Here is a 23,549-nt window from a genome sequence, read left to right as displayed (position 1 = left end):
TAAGGTCTACTGAGGTAACTGGGGTTGAGTAGGTGTATCGTGGATCTGTTCCTGTGTGGGAGAGATGGTGCACATTGATTGATTTTCTCGGTTCATGTTAATTTGTTGATGAACTTTAAACCTGTGCCCTTTGACCCGAATTATTAGTTTTATGTAATTTATTCTTGTGTTTAATCCACGCAAATTGTTTTCAGAAAGTACACCAACTGTGTCCATTGTCTGATAGTATTGTGGTTCAAGCTATGACTTCCGGCCCTGTTTGTACCTTTTGGCATGACTCCCGGCCCTGCTTTGTACCTCCCAGGATGACTCCCGGCCCTGCTTTGTACCTCCCAGGGCGACTCCCGGCCCTGCTTTGTACCTCCCAGGATGACTCCCGGCTCTGCTTTGTACCTCCCAGGACGACTCCCGGCCCTGCTTTGTACCTCCCAGGATGACTCCCGGCCCTGCTTTGTACCTCCCAGGATGACTCCCGGCCCTGCTTTGTACCTCCCAGGATGACTCCCGGCCCTGCTTTGTACCTCCCAGGATGACTCCCGGCCCTGCTTTGTAATTGTATCTCTTAGCATGACTCCCGGCCCTGCTTTGTACCTCCCGGCCCTGCTTTGTATCTCTCAGGATGACTCCCGGCCCTGCTTTGTACCTCCCAGGATGACTCCCGGCTCTGCTTTGTACCTCCCAGGGTGACTCCCGGCCCTGCTTTGTACCTCCCAGGACGACTCCCGGCCCTGATTTGTACCTCCCAGGATGACTCCCGGCTCTGCTTTGTACCTCCCAGGACGACTCCCGGCCCTGCTTTGTACCTCCAAGGATGACTCCCGGCCCTGCTTTGTACCTCCCAGGACGACTCCCGGCCCTGCTTTGTAATTGTATCTCTTAGCATGACTCCCGGCCCTGCTTTGTACCTCCCGGCCCTGCTTTGTATCTCTCAGGATGACTCCCGGCCCTGCTTTGTAATTGTATCTCTTAGCATGACTCCCGGCCCTGCTTTGTACCTCCCGGCCCTGCTTTGTATCTCTCAGGATGACTCCCGGCTCTGCTTTGTACCTCCCAGGATGACTCCCGGCTCTACTTTGTACCTCCCAGGACGACTCCCGGCCCTGCTTTGTACCTCCCAGGACGACTCCCAGCCCTGCTTTGAACCTCTTAGCATGACTCCCGGCCCTGCTTTGTACCTCCCAGGATGACTCCCGGCTCTGCTTTGTACCTCCCAGGATGACTCCCGGCTCTGCTTTGTACCTCCCAGGACGACTCCCAGCCCTGCTTTGTACCTCCCAGGACGACTCCCGGCCCTGCTTTGTACCTCTTAGCATGACTCCCGGCCCTGCATTGTACCTCCCAGGATGACTCCCGGCCCTGCTTTGTACCTCCCAGGATGACTCCCGGCCCTGCTTTGTACCTCCCAGGATGACTCCCGGCCCTGCTTTGTACCTCCCAGATGACTCCCGGCCCTGCTTTGTACCTCCCAGGACGACTCCCGGCCCTGCTTTGTACCTCCCAGGACGACTCCCGGCTCTGCTTTGTACCTCCCAGGACGACTCCCAGCCCTGCTTTGTACCTCCCAGGACGACTCCCGGCCCGGCTTTGAACCTCCCAGGACGACTCCCGGCCCTGCTTTGTACCTCCCAGGACGACTCCCGGCTCTGCTTTGTACCTCCCAGGACGACTCCCAGCCCTGCTTTGTACCTCCAAGGATGACTCCCGGCTCTGCTTTGTACCTCCCAGGACGACTCCCGGCCCTGCTTTGTACCTCCAAGGACGACTCCCGGCCCTGCTTTGTACCTCCCAGGATGACTCCCGGCCCTGCTTTGTACCTCCAAGGATGACTCCCGGCTCTGCTTTGTACCTCCCAGGACGACTCCCGGCCCTGCTTTGTACCTCCCAGGACGACTCCCGGCCCTGCTTTGTACCTCCCAGGACGACTCCCAGCCCTGCTTTGTACCTCCCAGGACGACTCCCGGCCCTGCTTTGTACCTCCCAGGACGACTCCCGGCCCTGCTTTGTACCTCTCAGGATGACTCCCGGCCCTGCTTTGTACCTCTCAGGATGACTCCCGGCCCTGCTTTGTACCTCTTAACATGACTCCCGGCCCTGCTTTGTACCTCTTAGCATGACTCCCGGCCCTGCTTTGTATCTCCCAGGATGACTCCCGGCCCTGCTTTGTACCCCTTAGCATGACTCCCGGCCCTGCTTTGTACTTCTCAGGATGACTCCCGGCCCTGCTTTGTACCCCTGAGCATGACTCCCGGCCCTGCTTTGTACCTCTCAGGATGACTCCCGGCCCTGCTTTGTACCTCTTAGCATGACCCCCGGCCCTGCTTTGTACCTCTTAGCATGACCCCCGGCCCTGCTTTGTACCTCTTAACATGACTCCCGGCCCTGCTTTGTACCTCCCAGGATGATTCCCGGCTCTGCTTTGTACCTCTCAGGATGACTCCTGGCCCTGCTTTGGACCTCTCAGGATGACTCCCGGCCCTGCTTTGTACCTCTCAGGATGACTCCCGGCCCTGCTTTGTACCTCCCAGGATGACTCCCGGCCCTGCTTTGTACCTCCCAGGATGACTCCCGGCTCTGCTTTGTACCTCCCAGGACGACTCCCGGCTCTGCTTTGTACCTCTCAGGATGACTCCCGGCCCTACTTTGTACCTCTCAGGATGACTCCCGGCCCTGCTTTGTACCTCCCAGGATGACTCCCGGCCCTGCTTTGTACCTCCCAGGATGACTCCAGGCCCTGCTTTGTACCTCTCAGGATGACTCCCAGCCCTGCTTTGTACCTCTTAGCATGACTCCCGGCCCTGCTTTGTACCTCTCAGATGACCCCCTGCCCTGCTTTGTACCTCTCAGGATGACTCCCGGCCCTGCTTTGTACCTCTTAGCATGACTCCCGGCCCTGCTTTGTACCTCTTAGCATGACTCCCGCCCCTGCTTTGTACCTCTTAGCATGACTCCCGGTCCTGCTTTGTACCTCTTAGCATGACTCCCGGCCCTGCTTTGTACCTCTTAGCATGACTCCCGCCCCTGCTTTGTACCTCTTAGCATGACTCCCGGTCCTGCTTTATACCTCCCAGGATGACTCCCGGCGCTGCTTTGCACCTCCCAGGATGACTTCCGGTGCTGCTTTGTACCTCTCAGGATGACTCCCGGCCCTGCTTTGTACCTCTCAGGATGACTCCCGGCCCTGCTTTGTACCTCTCAGGGTGACTCCCGGCCCTGCCTTGTACCTCTCTGGATGACTCCCGGCCCTGCTTTGTACCTCCCAGAATGACTCCCGGCCCTGCTTTGTACCTCTTAGCATGACTCCGGGCCCTGCTTTGTACCTCTCAGGATGACCCCCGGCCCTGCTTTGTACCTCTCAGGATGACTCCCGGCCCTGCTTTGTATCTCTCAGGATGACTCCCGGCCCTGCTTTGTACCTCTTAGCATGACTCCCGGCCCTGCTTTGTACCTCTCAGGATGACTCCCGGTCCTGCTTTGTACCTCACAGGGTGACTCCCGGCCCTGCTTTGTACCTCTTAGCATGACTCCCGGCCCTGCTTTGTACCTCTTAGCATGACTCCCGGCCCTGCTTTGTACCTCTACCTCTCGGCATGTGTCTAAGGGTGTGTGCGCGTGCGTGTGTGTGTCACAGATTGCCGTGAGGAGCAATACGTGTGCACTCGGCTCTACTCGGTGAACAAGCCATGCAAGGAATGCATCAAAACCCTCTGTTTTTACAGGTAAGACAGCCGTGGATTGAATCGTACAGGTAATCACTCCGAACATTCATGGAGTTTATCTGTACAAGGAATACTTTAGGCCAAACCAAGTTTATTTTGTTTTACCAGCAGTTTTTTTTTTGATGATCAGAACAGGCGATATGAACTAGAATTCTAGATGAACGTTTGAATTAGTCTTCGCTTTCTCTTTGATATCATGGGCAGAGGTCATGACCTTTGATATCAATGAGAAAGCTAAGACGAATTCATAATAGTTTTTCTCTGTGCCAAACATGTTTCCTCGACATCCCAGTAAATTTTCAATTTTATTTATGCAACGAGGAGAGTACTCACCCGACGTGTGGGTCGAGTTTGCGTATCACCTGATGAAAAAAAAAAGTATTCATCTTTGATCATTCTTCATGTCTTCTTTGCTTTTCTTCGTTTCTTTTTTTTTGTATCTCAACACATTGAATGGCTCTCAGCCTTGTGTCCGGCGAATTTCAATAATAATTAAAAACAAGTACAGATCCATTCAAAGTACACCGCCCCCATGCCAAATAAATAAATATCCTCCAGCGCGGCATTGCCGGGGCGCCTTCGGCGATACCGCCGTGCAGCTCATAGAGACTGCATTGGGAGGGAGAGGTGTACAATAATTGATTGATTAATTGCATAATTAAAATAAATAAATAATGATCATAAAATATTTTCTTAATCAATTGGCTAATCGCATAACTAAACCACTAGTGCTTCATCCGAAGCTGTAACTTTTAGAAAATTAATTAAATAAGTCATTAACCGAAATTAATCAATTAATCAATTACTTGGAGATCTCGCGAGATCTCGGAGACGGTGGGAGGGATTTTCGAAGCTCCACACGGTCTCCACGTTTTTCGAAGTTAAGTCTGTTCACAATTGTATTTTGTCGAAACTGTATTTATCTTTCGGTGCGTGAAGTTATTGTGTGCAACTTTGGTTGTTTCTCGGTGTTTATCTTTCATAAATTGATCGTCTGTTTGCCGTGTCGTGTCTTGAGGCCTTGTACAGTGTGCACTGTACAACCTTGAGGCTTTGTTTTTCTCTCAGCGGTCCGTCGTTTGTGATCCAATAACTTTCGTTCTCTGTATTCCCAGGCTTTTCACCCATAGCCTACCTACTTCCTTGTGTAAATCTCAACTAAAAAAAAACAAACAAAAAAAAAAAACATTTCCTTCTCTGTTCTCATTCGTTTATTCATTCTTATTCGTTCGTTCGTTCTTCGACCACGTGTTTCTCCCCCATTTCCCCAGATAGTTTTCACTCATTAACCTTCAATGTTTACACTTTCCCCTCAAGTTATGTATTCCGTCATATTTTATAACACCTTTTTCTTCTTCTTCTTTAAAAGGCTGCTTTCGACTTGCTCACCAAATCAATTCATCCCAAAAAAAATATCCATATATCCAAAAAAAATATCCTATAGTGCCTTTTTTCTACATTCCCTAAACTCTCCTGCACTCCATCCTCCATCCAGCGTCCTTAAACGTATTTTTAACTCGAAGGTCACAAGAAACTCATTTTGCAATAAATGTTCGTTTCCCATAAATCGTACACTTTCAAAAATCCAATATCACCCCTCCCCTCCAAATCTTCCCCATAACCCCTCCCCTCCAAATCTTCCCCATCACCCCTCCCCTCCAAATCTTCCCCATCACCCATCCCTTTCAAATCTCCCCCCTTGCCCCCTCCCTCCTAAACTACCCCCTCACCCCTCCCCGCCAAGACGCCCCCTCGCCCCTCCCCTCCTAGACTCCTGCCTCACCCCTCCCCTCCAAATCTCCCCCATATCCCATCCCTTTCAAATCCCTCCCCTTGTCCCTTCCCTCCCAAACTCCCCCCTCACCCCTCCCCTTCAAATCTCCCCACCCTCATTGCTTCTCAATTTCCCCCCTCTCACTCCCCCTCCTCAAAGCGTCCTCCCCACTTCTTCCCCCTTCAAACTCTCACCTCCATCTCCCCCAACCTTCTGCCTCGCTCTTCCCCCTCCTCAAATAACACGTCATTGTGGCTCACCCAATCACCATCAAACCTTTTGTCCGCCCCATCCTTCCCTTTCTCCGAGCTATTCTGAAATCTCTGACACACCTTCAACAGCTCTCCCTATCTCTTCCACCTCTTCCACATCTTACCCTACCCCTCCTCCCCCCTGTTCTGTATCTGATGCTCCCCCTTCCTCTTCATTAACGGTATGGACCTCAAACATCCGGGGCCTTCGTTCAAACTTAACTGATCTCTCCATACAGGTTGCTTCTGTCAAACCAGACGTGATCTGCTTAACAGAAACTTTCCTCCTTTATGATGTCTCTGATTCCATAGTATCTCTCCCGGGCTACTCCCTCCTCCGGTATGATAGACCTGAGCCTCGTCCTGGAGGCGGGGTTGCTATCTTTATCAAAAACTCTCTTCCTCACTCGCCCTGCACTGCACTCTCTCCACCTCACCCCCAGGAATACCTCTGGCTACGGCTTCCCCTTCGCTCCCACCTCTTGTTCATATGTGTGTTGTACCGTCCACCAAACAGTGATGACTCCATCTACATCTCGCTGTCTGATGATATGGACCAACTTCTATCTACTCATCCCAACTCTCTCTTCCTCATATGTGGTGATTTCAATTGTCACCATGCCAGTTGGCTGGGTGTGGGTACCTCTCTCACCAGCCATGGCTCTTCAGCAAAGGACTTCTGCGACTCACTGGGACTGACACAATCTGTCAATTTCCCGACCCGGATCTCAGTCAACGGAACATCTTCTCTTCTGGACTTGGTTATGACTAACTTCCCTGAAAATGTCTGCTGCTCTTCTTCTGCTCCGATCGGATCATCTGATCATGTCCTTGTTAAAGTGGACATCTCTCTGACCATCCTCAGGGAGCCTGCTCAGCGTCGACGAGTCTGGCATTTCACTCAGGCCAACTGGCACGGTCTTCAAGCAGCCATCAATCATCTGGACTGGTCTCCCATCTCTACCACCTCTGACATCAACTCATCCTGGGAATTCTTCCAAAGTAAATTGCTCTCTCTCATGCACAGATTTATCCCATCTCGTCTTCAGTTGTCATACCCTTCCTCCCGTCCATGGTACACGGAATCTTGTGGTGAGGCTGTTGCCCAGAAACAACTTGCCTTCGTCTCCTGGAAAGCAAATCCAACGGAAGGAAATCTCATTTCCTTTCACAAAGCCCGAAACAAGTGTGTGTCCACCCTCAGGAGAGCCAGGAAACAATATCTCTCCGTTCTCAAGACCGAACACTCTTATCTGTCTCCCTCTTCCAAATCCTGGTGGCGTCTGGTCAAATCCGTTTCTGGTGTTTGTTCCCCCTCCATCCCCTCCCTTACCTCAAACGGCTACACAGCTGACTCCGCACGTGAAAAAGCTGAATGCCTCAACTCTGTGTTTGCCTCTAAATCTTGTGTCCCAAACCCATCCCTCTCTGTACCCACCATACCCAGTCGTACCCTGCTGCTCCTGGACTCCGTGTCCTTTCCTCCTGACAAGGTGGAAAAGTTTCTGTCAACCCTCGACTCTGATTCTGCAACTGGACCCGACGGCATCAGCCCACGGGTCCTAAAATCCTGCTCTGCTGCTCTATCTCACCCTCTCTCTGTTCTCTTCACCCTCTCTTTTGCTCAAGGTCAACTGCCATCTGCTTGGAAATCAGCCAACATCACCGCTTTGCACAAAAAAGGTGCAAAAACAGATCCTAGCAACTACAGACCAATCAGCCTTCTCCCAATTATCAGCAAAGTCATGGAATCCATCATTGCTTCGGATATGAAATCTTTCCTCTTCTCCAATGGCTTGATCTCTGATCATCAATTTGGTTTCAGACCAGGTCACTCTACTCTGGACATGCTGCTTCTGCTGTCTCAACAATGGATGGAGGTCCTCAATGCCAAACAGGAAATTAGAGCTGTCTCCCTCGACATATCACGTGCCTTCGACACGGTCTGGCACCCCGCTCTGCTCACCAAACTCTCCTCCTTTGGTATCCATGGAAATCTCCACGCATGGCTGGCGGACTTCCTCTCTAGTCGTCGTCAACGTGTGGCCCTGAATGGGTTTCTCTCATCTCCTCTTCCTGTTCAGGCTGGAGTTCCCCAAGGCAGTGTTCTGGGCCCCGTGCTTTTTCTGGTCTTCATCAATGATCTCTCTGACTCTCTCGAAAATCCTCTCTATCTCTTTGCTGATGACTCCACTCTCTGCCGCTCCATTCCTCTTCCCTCAGATCGGCAGTCTGCTGCCTCCTCACTCTCTGAAGACCTGGACAAAATCACAGACTGGTCAAACAAGTGGAACATGTCTTTCAATCCTGACAAATCTCACACTCTTACTATGTCTCTCCGAAAAGATCGACTGGACAACCCTCCCATCTACTTTCTCAACAATCCTCTCCAAGAAGTTCTGTCGCTCAAGATTTTGGGTCTCACTATCTGCCATGATCTTTCTTGGGAAAACCACATTTCCAAGCTGGCCTCCAAAGCCAGTCGCCGACTGGGCATCCTCCGTCGTGCGAAGTCCTTCCTCGGCACACCTGAGCTCCTCACCACATACAAGGCTTTCATCCGCAGCTGAATGGAATACTGTTCTCCCCTATGGGCCGGTGCTCCTGCCTCACACCTAGCTCGGCTTCACGCTGTTGAAACCAAAGCTTTCAGAATTATTGGAATCTCACGCGATGAAGCTATCTCTGAGGGCCTTTCACTCACTCACCGCAGGCAGGTAGGTGGTCTTTCTGTCTTCTACCGACTCCTCTCCGGCCTTGCACCCCCAGCTCTCTCTGTGCTCTGTCCCCCAAATATTCCTACAGGTCGCACAAGATCTGCCAGCAACCCTCTGATGGTTAAACTGCCGAAATCTCGGCTCTCTGCTCACCTTCACTCTTTCATTCCTCTTTTCTCCCGCCTCTGGAACAAACTCCCTCACTCCCTTCAATCCCACTCCTCCCTCCAGGTCTTTAAAACAGCTGTTCACCACCATCTCTTATCTTCCCCCATCCAAAACCTTGATCTTTTCTACCCCCGCTAATTCACCCCAGATCCACCTTGTTTGAAATTCCAACTTCTTTCCTGGAAGTCCTGGCAGTGTCCATATGTTTTATACCTCTCCCACCGCCCCCTTCCCATGCCCCCCCCCCCCCCAAAGCCCTCGCCCTCTCTCAGATCTCTCGATGTCTCCATGTCTCTCGGTCCCTGCTCTCAAATGTTGTGTTTGTGTCCTTCCCCCTCTTTCCCCATCTTGTCTACCGCTCCCGATGTTATATGTTTTATGTGTCGGTTTGTCTTTCTGTGTGATTAATGTTCGCTCTTTCACGAGCCTCGATCTTGTATACAAAAAAAAAAAAAAAAAAAAAAAAAAAAAAACATATCATTAATCGATAAATTAATTAATCAATAAATCATAAAATATCCATTATAGCCACATCACTTGGTCACTATCGTGTCCAAATATTAGCTTCCGAGCTCAAATGGTGCCTGAGATATTGCCCAGATGAGGGGGAGGGGGGGGGGGGGGGGAAGATTACAAATGAGAATGAATAAATAATAATCATAAAATAATTAAATAATTTATCAATATTGCTAGAATACTTAAACCAACACCGTTTCATCTGAATCTGTAACTTTAAAAAAAAATGAATGAAGTCATGAATCGAATAATTAAGTAATTAATCGATTAATTGATCAATCAATAAATCAAAATTTGCCTTGACAGCCAAATCACTTCTTCTTTGTCATGTCCAAATATTAGCTTCCTAGCTCAAAAGGTGCCTGAGATATTGCCCAGAAGAGAAAGGAAATAAATAAATAATAATAAAATAATTTTAAAAATCATCAATTGGCTAATAGCATACCTAAACCACCAGTGCTTCATCCGAAGCTGTAACTTTTAGAAAATTAATTAAACAAGTCATTAATCGGAAAAATTAAATAATGAATTTATTAATCAATAAATAATTAATCGATTAATTGATTAATGAATCAATCAAAAATATCCTTTATAGCCACATCACTTGGTCAATTATGGTCATTGTCATGTCCAAATATCAGCTTCCTAGCTCAAAAGGTGCCTGAGATATTGCCGAGATGAGAAAGGAAATAAATAAATGACTATTAATGAAAATAAATAAATAATAATCAGGAAAAATTAAATAATTTATTTATTAATCAATAAATAATTAATGGATTAAATGCTTAATCAATAAATCAAAAATATCCTTCATAGCCACATCACTTAGTCATTGTCATGTCCAAATATTAGCTTCCTAGCTCAAAAGGTGCCTGAGATATTGCCGAGATGAGAAAAAAAAGAAAAAAAAGATGAATAATGAAAATAAATAAATAATAATCATAAAATAATTAAATAATTTATCAATTGCCTAATAGAATACTTAAACCAACACCGTTTCATCTGAATCTGTAACTTTAAAAAAAAAAAAATGAAGTCATTAATCGAATAATTAAATAATTAATCGATCAATTGATTAATCAAAAAATCAAAAATACCCTTTACAGCCAAATCACCTGGTCATTGTCATGTCCAATTGGCATTAATCAAAAAACAAAAATATCGTTTTTGACAAAGGACTTGCTCACTATTGTGCCCAAATTTCAGCTTCCGAGCTCAAAGGATGGCTGAGATTTCGCCCGGACAAACAAACAAACAAACAACCAGAGTGAAAACTGAGTACGTTCTCCCTTTCAGCGTGCGTCATTGCCGAGCCCCCTTCGGTGCCCCCTTCGGTTCCGGCAATGACGTTATGCAGCGCCTGGAGATGGCATAGGAAAGGAGCGGTGTACAAAAACCTGTTGCTCACTTGGTTTTCACCTTACTGTTGCTTACATGGTTTTTACCATGCTGTTGCTCACCTGTTTTTTTACTATACTGTTGCTCACCTGGTTGTTACCATACTGCTGTTCACCTGTTTTTTTACCACACTGTTGCTCACTTGGTTTTTACCATACTGTTGCTCACCTGTTTTTACCACACTGTTTCTCACCTGGTTACATCTGTGGGGATGAGGTGCATCCATGGAGTGTGACACGAATGTGTTTTGACAGGTGTGTTTGATGTTGAAGTAAAACCTTTATCATGTCGCTGGTTTTTTCTGCAGGAGCAGACGCATGTATGTTGTAAACAAGGAGGTGTGCATCCGCACGGTGTGCGAGTCCGACGAGATTCACAAAGGTACCTGCAGTTCTAACAAGTACCGTAACCACAAGCGTATCGCTTTACAACACAAGACAAATCGTGCAAACAACTAAAGTACAACCACTCAGACAAATCATGCAAACCACGAAAGTACAACCACTCAGACAAATCGTGCAAACCACTAAAGTACAACCACTCAGACAAATCATGCAAACCACTAAAATACAACCACTCAGACAAATCATGCAAACAACTAAAGTACAACCGCTCAGACAAATCATGCAAACAACTAAAGTACAACCACTCAGACAAATCATGCAAACCACTAAAGTACAACCACTCAGACAAATCATGCAAACAACTAAGGTACAACCACTCACACTCAAAAATCATGCAAACCACTAAAGTACAACCACTCACACTAAAAAATCATGCAAACCACTAAAGTACAACCACTCGCAGATAAGACATGCAAACAACTAAAGTACAACCACTCAGATAAATCGTGCAAACAACTAAAGTACAACCACTCAGACAAATCATGAAAACATCTAAAGTACAACCACTCACAGACAAATCATGCAAACACTAGAGTACAACCACTCAGACAAATCATGCAAACAACTAGAGTACAACCACTCAGACAAATCATGCAAACCACTAAAGTACAACCACACAGACAATTCATGCAAACCACTAAAGTACAACCACTCACAGACAAGTCATGCAAACAACTAAAGTACAACCACTCACAGACAAATCATGTAAACCACTAAAGTACAACCACTCAGACAAATCATGCAAACAACTAAAGTACAATCACTCACACTCAAAAATCATGCAAACCACGAAAGTACAACCACTCACACTCAAAAATCATGCAAACCACTAAAGTACAACCACTCACAGATAAGTCATGCAAACAACTAAAGTACAACCACTCAGATAAATCGTGCAAACAACTAAAGTACAACCACTCAGACAAATCATGAAAACAACTAAAGTACAAACACTCAGACAAATCATGAAAACAACTAAAGTACTATTGTGCTATTGTGCTATTGTGCTAAAGTACTATTGAAAACAACTAAACCACTCACAGACAAATCATGAAAACAACTAAAGTACAACCACTCAGACAAATCATGCAAACACTAGAGTACAACCACTCAGACAAATCATGCAAACAACTAGAGTACAACCACTCAGACAAATCATGCAAACCACTAAAGTACAACCACTCAGACAAATCATGCAAACAACTAAAGTACAACCACTCAGACAAATCATGCAAACCACTAAAGTACAACCACTCAGACAAATCGTGCAAACCACTAAAGTACAACCACTCAGACAAATCATGCAAACAACTAAAGTACAACCACTCAGACAATTCATGCAAACCACTAAAGTACAACCACTCACAGACAAGTCATGCAAACAACTAAAGTACAACCACTCGGACAAATCATGCAAACCACTAAAGTACAACCACTCACAGACAAATTATGCAAACCACTAGAGTACAACCACTCAGACAAATCATGCAAACCACTAAAGTACAACCACTCACAGACAAATCATGCAAACAACTAAAGTACAGCTGCTCACAGTCGCACTACTGACATACAAACAACACCAAGCCACATGGGTGTCAAACACATGAAATACGCTACTGCGTCAGTGTGCACCGTATCTCTACACAATGCCAACTCAACTACATGTATCAGTGATGCCTTCTTACACCCCGCATATTGGTGATGCTCTCTTCGACCCCATGTATCGGTGATGCCCTCTTCGACCCCATGTATTGGTGATGCCCTCTTCGACCCCATGGATCGGTGATGCCCTCTTCGACCCCATGTATCGGTGATGCCCTCTTCGACCCCATGTATCGGTGATGCCCTCTTCGACCCCATGTATCGGTGATGCCCTCTTCGACCCCATGTATCGGTGATGCCCTCTTTGACCCCATGTATCGGTGATGCCCTCTTCGACCCCATGTATCGGTGATGCCCTCTTCGACCCCATGCATCGGTGATGCCCTCTTCGACCCCATGTATCGGTGATGCCCTCTTCGACCCCATGTATCGGTGATGCCCTCTTCGACCCCGTGTATTGGATAAAGTAAAAAATACAATATTCTAGGAAGGGGAAAGTTAAAAATATAATTCCAGGAAAAGAAAAGTTAAAAATACAATTCTAGGAAGGGAAAAGTAAAAAACATGATTCCAGGAAGAGAAAAATTATAAATATAATTTCGGGAAGTGAAAAGTTTAAAAAACAACATAATTCCAGGAAGTGAAAAGTTAAAAATATAATTCCAAGAAATGAAAAGTAAAAAATATCATTCCAGGAAGGGAAAAGTTAAAATGTAATTCCAGGAAGAGAAAGTTAAAAATATAATTTCAGGAAGAGAAAAATTATCTATCTATAATTCCAGCAATCTCTGTGTGTGTGTGTGTGTGTGTGTGTGTGTGTGTCTGTGTGTCTGTGTGTGTGTTTGTTTGTTTGTCTGTGACCGCTGTTTCTCGACAACCACGGGTCCGATATACTTTAAACTTGCCAGGTATATTGCTGGGGACCCGAGGATGTGCCTTTTCAAGGTTTCATATTAATCGGACAAGTAGTTACCGAGCTATGTCCAAAAAACGATTCAACCAATCAGAGAGCAGCGAGCTATCACGTGTGCCGAACGTGCCGAACAGACTCTGCCTCGGACGGCACATTTGAGAGCGTATTCATTTATTTCACGTTGGCAAACTATGTTGGCGTTAAACTATGTTTTAAAACTAATTAAAACTAATTTGCCATTCTTTCGCTTTCCTGCGCCTTTGTGCACGCTATGGCGATTTCTTTACCAAACTCCGCAAGCCGTTCGCTTTGGACCAAACCATTTCATATAAATAGAGGGGGGGGATTGTCACCGTACTCGCAAGCCGTTCGCTTTGGACCAAACCATTTCATGTAAATAGAGGGGGGGGATTGTCACCGTACTCGCAAGCCGTTCGCTTTGGACCAAACCATTTCATGTAAATAGAGGGGGGGGATATAATTTTAGATATATATATAGTACGGGCATGCCCTAGTCTATCTATAATTCCAGTAATCTCTGTGTGTGTGTGTGTGTGTGTGTGTGTGTGTGTGTGTGTGTGTGTGTGTGTGTGTGTGTGTGTGTGTGTGTGTGTCTGTGTGTGTGTTTGTTTGTTTGTCTGTGACCGCTGTTTCTCGACAACCACGGGTCCGATATACTTGCAACTTGCCAGGTATATTGCTGGGGACCCGAGGATGTGCCTTTTCAAGGTTTGAAATTAATCGGACAAGTAGTTACCGAGCTATGTCCAAAAAACGATTCAACCAATCAGAGAGCAGCGAGCTATCACGTGTGCCGAACGTGCCGAACAGACTCTGCCTCGGACGGCACATTTGAGAGCGTATTCATTTATTTCACGTTGGCAAACTATGTTGGCGTTAAACTATGTTTTAAAACTAATTAAAACTAATTTGCGATTCTTTCGCTTTCCTGCGCACGCTATGGCGATTTCTTTACCAAACTCCGCAAGCCGTTCGCTTTGGACCAAACCATTTCATGTAAATAGAGGGGGGGGATTGTCACCGTACTCGCAAGCCGTTCGCTTTGGACCAAACCATTTCATGTAAATAGAGGGGGGGGATTGTCACCGTACTCGCAAGCCGTTCGCTTTGGACCAAACCATTTCATGTAAATAGAGGGGGGGGATATAATTTTAGATATATATATAGTACGGGCATGCCCTAGTAAATATAATTCTGGGAAGAAAAAGTTAAAAATATCATTCTAGGAAGTGAAAAGTTAAAATGTAATTCCAGGAAGAGAAAGTTAAAAATATAATTTTAGGAAGTGAAAAGTTAAAAATACAATTCCAGGAAGATAAAGTTAAAAATACAGTTCTAGGAAGGGAAAAGTTAAAAATATAATTCCAGGAAAATAAAAGTTAAAAATACAATTCTTGGAAGGGAAAAGTTAAAAACATGATTCCAGGAAGAGAAAAATTATAAATGTAATTTCGGGAAGTGAAAAGTTTAAAAAACAACAACATTATTCCAGGAAGTGAAAAGTTAAAAATATAATTCCGGGAAATGAAAAGTAAAAAATATCATTATAGGAAGGGAAAAGTTAAAAATATAATTTCAGGAAGAGAAAAATTATAAATATAATTCTAGGAAGTGAAAAGTTAAAATGTAATTCCAGGAAGATAAAGTTAAAAATACAATTCTAGGAAGGGAAAAGTTAAAAATACAATTCCAGGAAGATAAAGTTAAAAATACAATTAAAGGAAGATAAAGTTAAAAATACAATTCCAGGAAGATAAAGTTAAAAATATAATTCCAGGAAGATAAAGTTTAAAATGCAATTCCAGGAAGATAAAGTTAAAAATACAATTCTAGGAAGGGAAAAGTTAAAAATATAATTCTAGGAAGGGAAAAGTTTAAAAACATGATTCCAGGAAGAGAAAAATTATAAATATAATTTCGGGAAGTGAAAAGTTAAAAAAAAAACATAATTCCAGGAAGTGAAAAGTTAAAAAATATAATTCCGGGAAATGAAAAGTAAAAAAATATCATTCTAGGAAGGGAAAAGGTAAAAATATCATTTCAGGAAGAGAAAAATTATAAATATAATTTCGGGAAGTGAAAAGTTTAAAAAACAACATAATTCCAGGAAGTGAAAAGTTAAAAATATAATTCCAAGAAATTAAAAGTAAAAAATATCATTCCAGGAAGGGAAAAGTTAAAATGTAATTCCAGGAAGAGAAAGTTAAAAATATAATTTCAGGAAGAGAAAAATTATAAATATAATTCTGGGAAGAAAAAGTTAAAAATATCATTCTAGGAAGTGAAAAGTTAAAATGTAATTCCAGGAAGAGAAAGTTAAAAATATAATTTTAGGAAGTGAAAAGTTAAAAATACAATTCCAGAAAGATTAAGTTAAAAATACAGTTCTAGGAAGGGAAAAGTTAAAAATATAATTCCAGGAAAATAAAAGTTAAAAATACAATTCTTGGAAGGGAAAAGTTAAAAACATGATTCCAGGAAGAGAAAAATTATAAATGTAATTTCGGGAAGTGAAAAGTTAAAAAAACAACAACATAATTCCAGGAAGTGAAAAGTTAAACATATAATTCTGGGAAATGAAAAGTAAAAAATATCATTCTAGGAAGGGAAAAGTTAAAAATATAATTTCAGGAAGAGAAAAATTATCTATCTATAATTCCAGTAATCTCTGTCTGTACGTTTGTACGTCTGTTTGTCTGTGACCGCTGTTTCTCGACAACCACGGGTCCGATATACTTTTAACTTGCCAGGTATATTGCTGGGGACCCGAGGATGTGCCTTTTCAAGGTTTCATATTAATCGGACAATTACTTACCGAGCTATGTCCAAAAAACGATTCAACCAATCAGAGAGCAGCGAACGATCGCGTGTGCCGAACGTGGCGGACACACTCTGCCTCGGACGGCACATTTGAGAGCGTATTCATTTATTTCACGTTTGCAAACTATGTTGGCGTTAAACTATGTTTTAAAACTAATAAAACCGAATTTGCGATTCATTCGCTTTCCTGCGCGTTTGTGCACGCGATGGCGATTTCTTTACCAAACTCCGGAAGCCGTTCGCTTCGGACCAAACCATTGCATGTAAATAGAGGGGGGGGATTGTCACCGTACTCGCAAGCCGTTCGCTTTGGACCAAACCATTTCATGTAAATAGAGGGGGGGGGATATAATTTTAGATATAGATATAGTACGGGCAATGCCCTAGTAAATATAATTCTAGGAAGTGAAAAGTTAAAATGTAATTCCAGGAAGATAAAGTTTAAAATACAATTCTAGGAAGGGAAAAGTTAAAAATACAATTCCAGGAAGATAAAGTTAAAAATACAATTAAAGGAAGATAAAGTTAAAAATACAATTCTCGGAAGGGAAAAGTTAAAAATATAATTCCAGGAAGATAAAGTTTAAAATGCAATTCCAGGAAGATAAAGTTAAAAATACAATTCTAGGAAGGGAAAAGTTAAAAATATAATTCTAGAAAGGGAAAAGTTTAAAAACATGATTCCAGGAAGAGAAAAATTATAAATATAATTTCGGGAAGTGAAAAGTTAAAAAAAAAACATAATTCCAGGAAGTGAAAAGTTAAAAAATATAATTCCGGGAAATGAAAAGTAAAAAAATATCATTCTAGGAAGGGAAAAGGTAAAAATATCATTTCAGGAAGAGAAAAATTATAAATATAATTATGGGAAGTAAAAGTTAAAAATATCATTCCAGGAAGTGAAAAGTTAAAATGTAATTCCAGGAAGAGAAAGTTAAAAACATAATTTTAGGAAGTGAAAAGTTAAAAATACAATTCTAGGAAGGGAAAAGTGAAAATGTAATTCCAGGAAGAGAAAGTTAAAAATATAATTTTAGGAAGTGAAAAGTTATAAATATAATTTCGGGAAGTGAAAAGTTAAAAAACATATAATTCCGTTAAGTGAAAGTTAAAAATATAATTTTAGGAAGTGAAAAGTTATAAATATAATTTCGGGAAGTGAAAAGTTAAAAAACATATAATTCCGGGAAGTGAAAGTTAAAAATATAAGTTTAGGAAGTGCAAAGTTATAAATAGAATTTCTGGAAGTGAAAAGTTTAAAAAACATATAATTCCGGGAAGTGAAAGTTAAAAATATAAGTTTAGGAAGTGCAAAGTTAAAACATAATTCCAGGAAGAGAAAGTTAAAAACATAATTCCAGGAAGTGAAAAGTTATCTATCTATAATTCCAGTAATCTCTGTATGTCTGTGTGTCTGTGTGTCTGTGACCGCTGTTTCTCGACAACCACGGGTCCGATATACTTGAAACTTGCCAGGTATATTGCTGGGGACCCGAGGATGTGCCTTTTCAAGGTTTCATATTAATCGGACAAGTAGTTACCGAGCTATGTCCAAAAAACGATTCAACCAATCAGAGAGCAGCGAGCTATCACGTGTGCCGAACGTGGCGAACAGACTCTGCCTCGGACGGCACATTTGAGAGCGTATTCATTTATTTCACGTTGGCAAACAATGTTGCCGCTATGTTGGCGTTAAACTATGTTTTAAAACTAATTAAAACTAATTTGCGATTCTTTCGCTTTCCTGCGCGTTTGTGCACGCTATGGCGATTTCTTTACCAAACTCCGCAAGCCGTTCGCTTTGGACCAAACCATTTCATGTAAATAGAGGGGGGGGATTGTCACCGTACTCGCAAGCCGTTCGCTTTGGACCAAACCATTTCATGTAAATAGAGGGGGGGGGGGGGGGTTGTCACCGTACTCGCAAGCCGTTCGCTTTGGACCAAACCATTTCATGTAAATAGAGGGGGGGGGATTGTCACCGTACTCGCAAGCCGTTCGCTTTGGCTTTGCGAATGGACCAAACCATTTCATGTAAATAGAGGGGGGGGGATATAATTTTAGATATATATATAGTACGGGCATGCCCTAGTAAATATAATTCCGGGAAGTGAAAAGTTAAAAATGATAGGACCGGAAAAGTGAAATCATGTAACGGTGGATTGGTGGATCGTGAGATGGACTCAGGTGAAATTCTCCACCTGAGCGATCACTAATTTAGTGACGGATTGTCTTGGAGACCATACATTGTCGGCTGGAGAGCGACAGACAGTGGGAGGTTGTGAGTGGTTGTGAGTGGGAGTGGGAGGATGTCTATCTGGGAGGATGTAAGTAGTGTAGTGGGGTGCCTTTGGGATCAGTACTGGGACCCTTATTATTTGTAATCAATGATTTGGATTGTGGGCCTAAAATTAGGCTTTCCAAATTAGCAGATGACATCAACATCTCCTGCATTTACCTTCACCTTTCTATGATTTTTTTGTATAAGGGGTGCAATGTCATTCTGTCATGTGTATGTTTAAAATTACACAATAACTTGGTAACACCAAGTGCTGGTCATGTGCCAAATGCAGGCCTAGCTCAGCCATTGGAAGAAGTAAAAAGTTTCCATCCTCAAAATGATGCTGATGATATTTTTCTCCAACTCTTCCCCAATGACCTCACCTGTTAGCTTCTCTGTGCAAGGACCAGCTGAGCCACAGCTGTGGCCGAATGGCTCAAGGTGGCCTGTGTGGCTTGATGGGTTCCATGTGCACCAAAAGCTGCGGCCAATGCTAGTTTAGGATTACATTGCCTCAACGACTCCATATCCACCTTCCCATGATCACATCACCTGTTTATCTTCACCTTGCTATGATCATACCTCCTGTTTACCTTTACCTTCCCAGGATCACATCACCTGTTTACGTTCACCTTACTATGATCATACCTCCTGTTTACCTTTACCTTCCCAGGATCACATCACCTGTTTACCTTCACCTTACTATGATCATACCTCCTGTTTACCTTCACCTTCCCATGATCACATCACCTGTTTACCTTCACCTTACTATGATCATACCTCCTGTTTACCTTCACCTTAAAATGATCACACCTCCTGTTTACTTTCACATTGTCATGATCACACCTGTTGTTTACCTTCACCTTCCCATGATCACCGCTCCTGTGTTTACCTTCACCTTGTCATACATCCCACAATCTCTGTGTACCTGGGCTCTGCCATTTCCCCACTACATGACACCAATCTTTCTTTCCCCATGATCACACCTGGTGTCTACCTTCACCTTGTCATGATCACACCTGTTGTTTACCTTCACCTTCCCATGATCACCGCTCCTGTGTTTACCTTCACCTTGTCATACATCCCACAATCTCTGTGTACCTGGGCTCTGCCATTTCCCCACTACATGACACCAATCTTTCTTTCCCCATGATCACACCTGGTGTCTACCTTCACCTTGCCATGATCACACCTGGTGTTTACCTTCACCTTCCCATGATCACTCTTCCTGTGTTTACCTTTACCTTGTCATACATCCCACAATCTCTGTGTACCTGGGCTCTGCCATTTCCCCACTACCTGACACCAATCTTTCTTTCCCCCATTAACAATCCACAATACAATGTTAACTCGAAATCAAACGTGAAACTTGAAGGTACCTGTGCTTCTCGCTCACCATCGAACGACACGGTGAGCAGGTGAGCCCGTTATGGAGGCTGGGCAAGGTAACATCAAGATACACCTCGGTGCACCGTAAACGCTCACGGGAGGATGAGCGGGGACGCGGCCAGACCACTAGGCCTCATGCCTCACCTATAATATACCCGCCATGTTGGTTTAAATTCACCTTTACATTCACGGTGATCTTTGTGCTTTTAATATACCTGTAGTGTTGCTTTTTCTATAATTGTGATAGCCCTAGGGATGTAGTTTAAAAGTACCATTTAGTATGTACGGTATGCTACCTTGAGCACGTGACAAAGCCCCTGGCTATGTCTGCCCCATGTGTAGACGTAGGTGTTGTATCGGGGTAAGGGGTTATAAAGGTTTTACCGAAACGATCAGTGCATTTTACCTTTTACCTGGTGTATGGGATTTGTGAACGTCGTACACAATGCACACCCACACGGCCTGTACGGTACACAGTAGGTGCAACCTCTCAAATGTCACGGGTAGAATGCACGTTGAGAAATAGGAAGTGAAAAACAAATAAATCATCTCAGGATCCCACCACAAGGTCCACAACCACCACGAGGTCCACAGCCACCATGAGGTCCACAACCACAACGAGGTCCACAACCACAACGAGGTCCACAACCACTATGAGGTCCACAACCACCACAAAGTCCACAACCACCACGAGGTCCACAACCACCACGAGGTCCACAACCACCACGAGGTCCACAACCACCACAAGGTCCACAACCACCATAGAACAACAAATACCTGCACTGCCCTTTTTGGTGTAAATGAAACATGTACAACTAGATGGTATTCATAGAATACTGACCCTGCGCAGTCAACTTGGTGTGAGCCAATTCTTCTGTTTTTGAACGTTTCTTTTTCTTTGATCCAATATGGCTGCCAGACCACGTGAGCGATGACATCATCTATATTATAATAGGCGAAGGTGATTCTGTCTGTCTGTCTGTCTGTCCGGGGTGTGGCTTACTCCGTTTGCAGAGCAGCTCCACCCATAGCTCCACCCATTCTTGGAGAGGCTTCATGTAAACAAATATCCACCATTTTATTAACTCGAATAGCTTTGAGGCCTGTTTAGTTAGGCCCGTGCTGTCTTTCTCTCTCACACACGTTTATTTCAACTCAAATTCGATATATCATTTCATTTTTAACAGTCGCTAACATAGTTTTAGACTCGGTTGGAAAAAAAACCGGAAGAGAATCCCATGAAAGTTTCCGTTTATAGAGCGAAATGAATTCTCAAAGGCCTGTAAACTAAAGCCCATTCATTGAGTCACCCTCACGATTTTATCCCGCATTCACCATCTGATTTAATTTTTATCTATGGTTTTAGACTCGGTGTCAGAAATAATTGAGAACATTCACGCACACACGGGAAATTGCCGAGATATATTTTTTTAAATCGCGCCATGATGATACACGAAAATACACCGCCTAATATAACAGTCGGGGAAAATGTCGACATTTATTAAAATTTCGCTTTTTCTTTTCCGTTAAGATATATTACTTTTCCGTTTGATGACAGTCGTCTTCGTTCTTATTTCATTCAACATGATTATCCGGAAGTAAAGGTTCACGTAATCACGTGTGAAAAAACAAACTCCATTTCACGTGTGCATGGACGTGTCATTCACATTTGTAAAATATATAACTTAACAGACGGGAAATTGCTGAGAGATATTTCTTCGTTTTTATTTTATGAGTTACGAGCAGAAGTACCCGGCGTTGCCGGGCGGCGAATGTACACTTTAAACATGCATATACATGTGGGATGTGGGATATATACATGTGCCTTGGGACGTGTGTGTGTGTGTGTGTGTATATATATATATATACATAATTATGCAGCTATACATACACACACATACATATGCAGACACACACACACACACACACACACATATATATATATATATATATATATATATATATATATATATATATATATATATATATATATATATATATATATATATATATATATATATATATATATATATATATATATATATAAAGCGCGGCGTTACGCGCGCTGCTTGTGAGCAAGGAGGAAGCGGACAAGCGGTAACATATAAACGTCTTTATTGTAAGACTACACTGTAACACTGAACTCCTCCGGGCTGGTCGCCCGGTGTATATCATGAGGCCACGCCTACCCCTCGGGCGTGGCCACCGCCCACTTGGTGCGTGGAATGATGTCACCACGCCAGTGGGCTTTTGTGTCCGCCACACGCGCCCCCCCAGAATTCCCGCGCACCTGGAGGGCCAGTTTGCGGGGCAGACGAATGACCCGGCCGAAGCGCCCCCTGGCGATCGGCGGCGTCCGGGGTGCAGGGATACCAGGTGGGATGCCCCTGAAAATCGATTGTGGCGGCGCCGAACCGGCACTTTGCGGGGTTCACAATCAGGCCATGCTGGCCCAGGCGTTCGAAGAGCGTGCGGAGGTGGCGTAGGTGCTCTTCGCGGGACGCGCTGGCGACGAGGATATCGTCCAGGTAGACGTAGACAAAATCCAAGTCGCGCAGGACGCTGTCCATCAGTCGCTGGAACGCCTGAGCCGCATTCTTCAGACCGAAGGGCATGCGCAGGAACTCGAAGAGTCCGAATGGCGTGATGACCGCCGTCTTCGGGACGTCCTCCGGCCTGACGGGGACCTGATGGTAGCCGCGTATGAGGTCCACCTTCGAGAAGAAGGACCTGCCCGCCAAACGGGCGGAAAAGTCCTGAATGTGGGGGACGGGGTAGCGGTCGGGAGTCGTGGCGTCATTGAGACGGCGATAGTCCCCGCACGGTCGCCATCCCCCGCCGGGCTTCGGCACGATGTGCAGCGGCGACGCCCAAGCGCTCTCTGAGCGCCGAACGATGCCGAGTCGCTCCAGGGTAGCGAACTCCGCTTTTGCCACCGCCAGCTTCGTCGGCTCGAGGCGGCGTGCCCGGGCGTAGACCGGTGGCCCGACGGTGGGGATGTGATGGGCCACCCCGTGCTTGACGGCCCCCGCCGAGAAGGTGGGCCGCGTGAGGGCCGGGAAGCCGGCGAGGAGGCGGGTGAATGCGTCCGCTGCCGGAAGCGTACAGACCAACGTGGCCGGAACCGAATCGTTCGGCAAGCCGCTTGGCAAGCCGCTCGTTGAGCTGGGCAACGCACACGCGAGCGAGCTGAACGTCTCGGCCTGGACAAGCCGTCTGCGCTTGACGTCGACCAGGAGCCCATTAGCGCACAGGAAGTCCGCGCCAAGCAGTGCCATGGGCACGTCGGCGGTGACGAACGTCCATCGGAAAACCTGCCCTCCAAACCGCAGAGAGAGGCAGCGTTTTCCGTACGTACGGATGGGCGTCCCGTTCGCGGCAAGCAGCGCGGGGCCCCCACCCGCGGCGTGCTTGTCTGACGTGCCGGCGGGAATGACACTCACCTGCGCTCCCGTGTCGCACAGGTAACGGCGCCCGGAGAAGGTGTCCGTTATGAACAGCAGGCTGCTCGAACGGCCGGCGCTCATCGCCACAATTGAGCGCCGGCCCGGGCATTTCCCGACCCGTTGAAGGAGCACG

General features: G+C 45.0%; 1 protein-coding gene across 3 annotated transcripts in view; it reads left to right on the top strand.

Moving 5' to 3' along the window:
• The window catches only part of LOC144890651 (uncharacterized), a 71,422-nt gene extending 51,060 nt beyond the window's left edge, over nucleotides 1-20,362 (top strand). For all 3 annotated transcript variants that reach the window (XM_078771564.1, XM_078771562.1, XM_078771561.1), the window contains 3 exons: nucleotides 3,629-3,716; nucleotides 10,848-10,921; nucleotides 18,972-20,362. In XM_078771564.1, the coding sequence (XP_078627690.1) occupies nucleotides 3,629-3,716; nucleotides 10,848-10,921; nucleotides 18,972-19,078 (269 nt within the window). In that variant the 3' untranslated portion in view covers nucleotides 19,079-20,362. The remainder of the gene's footprint in view (nucleotides 1-3,628; nucleotides 3,717-10,847; nucleotides 10,922-18,971) is intronic.
• The last annotated feature ends 3,187 nt before the right edge of the window (nucleotides 20,363-23,549 follow it).

The sequence above is a fragment of the Myxine glutinosa genome, chromosome 2, assembly GCF_964187855.1.
Source record: "Myxine glutinosa chromosome 2, kmMyxGlut1.1, whole genome shotgun sequence".
Lineage (NCBI taxonomy): Eukaryota > Metazoa > Chordata > Myxini > Myxiniformes > Myxinidae > Myxine > Myxine glutinosa.
Note: the sequence above shows the minus strand (reverse complement) of the source record. Positions and strands in the feature narration are given on the sequence as shown.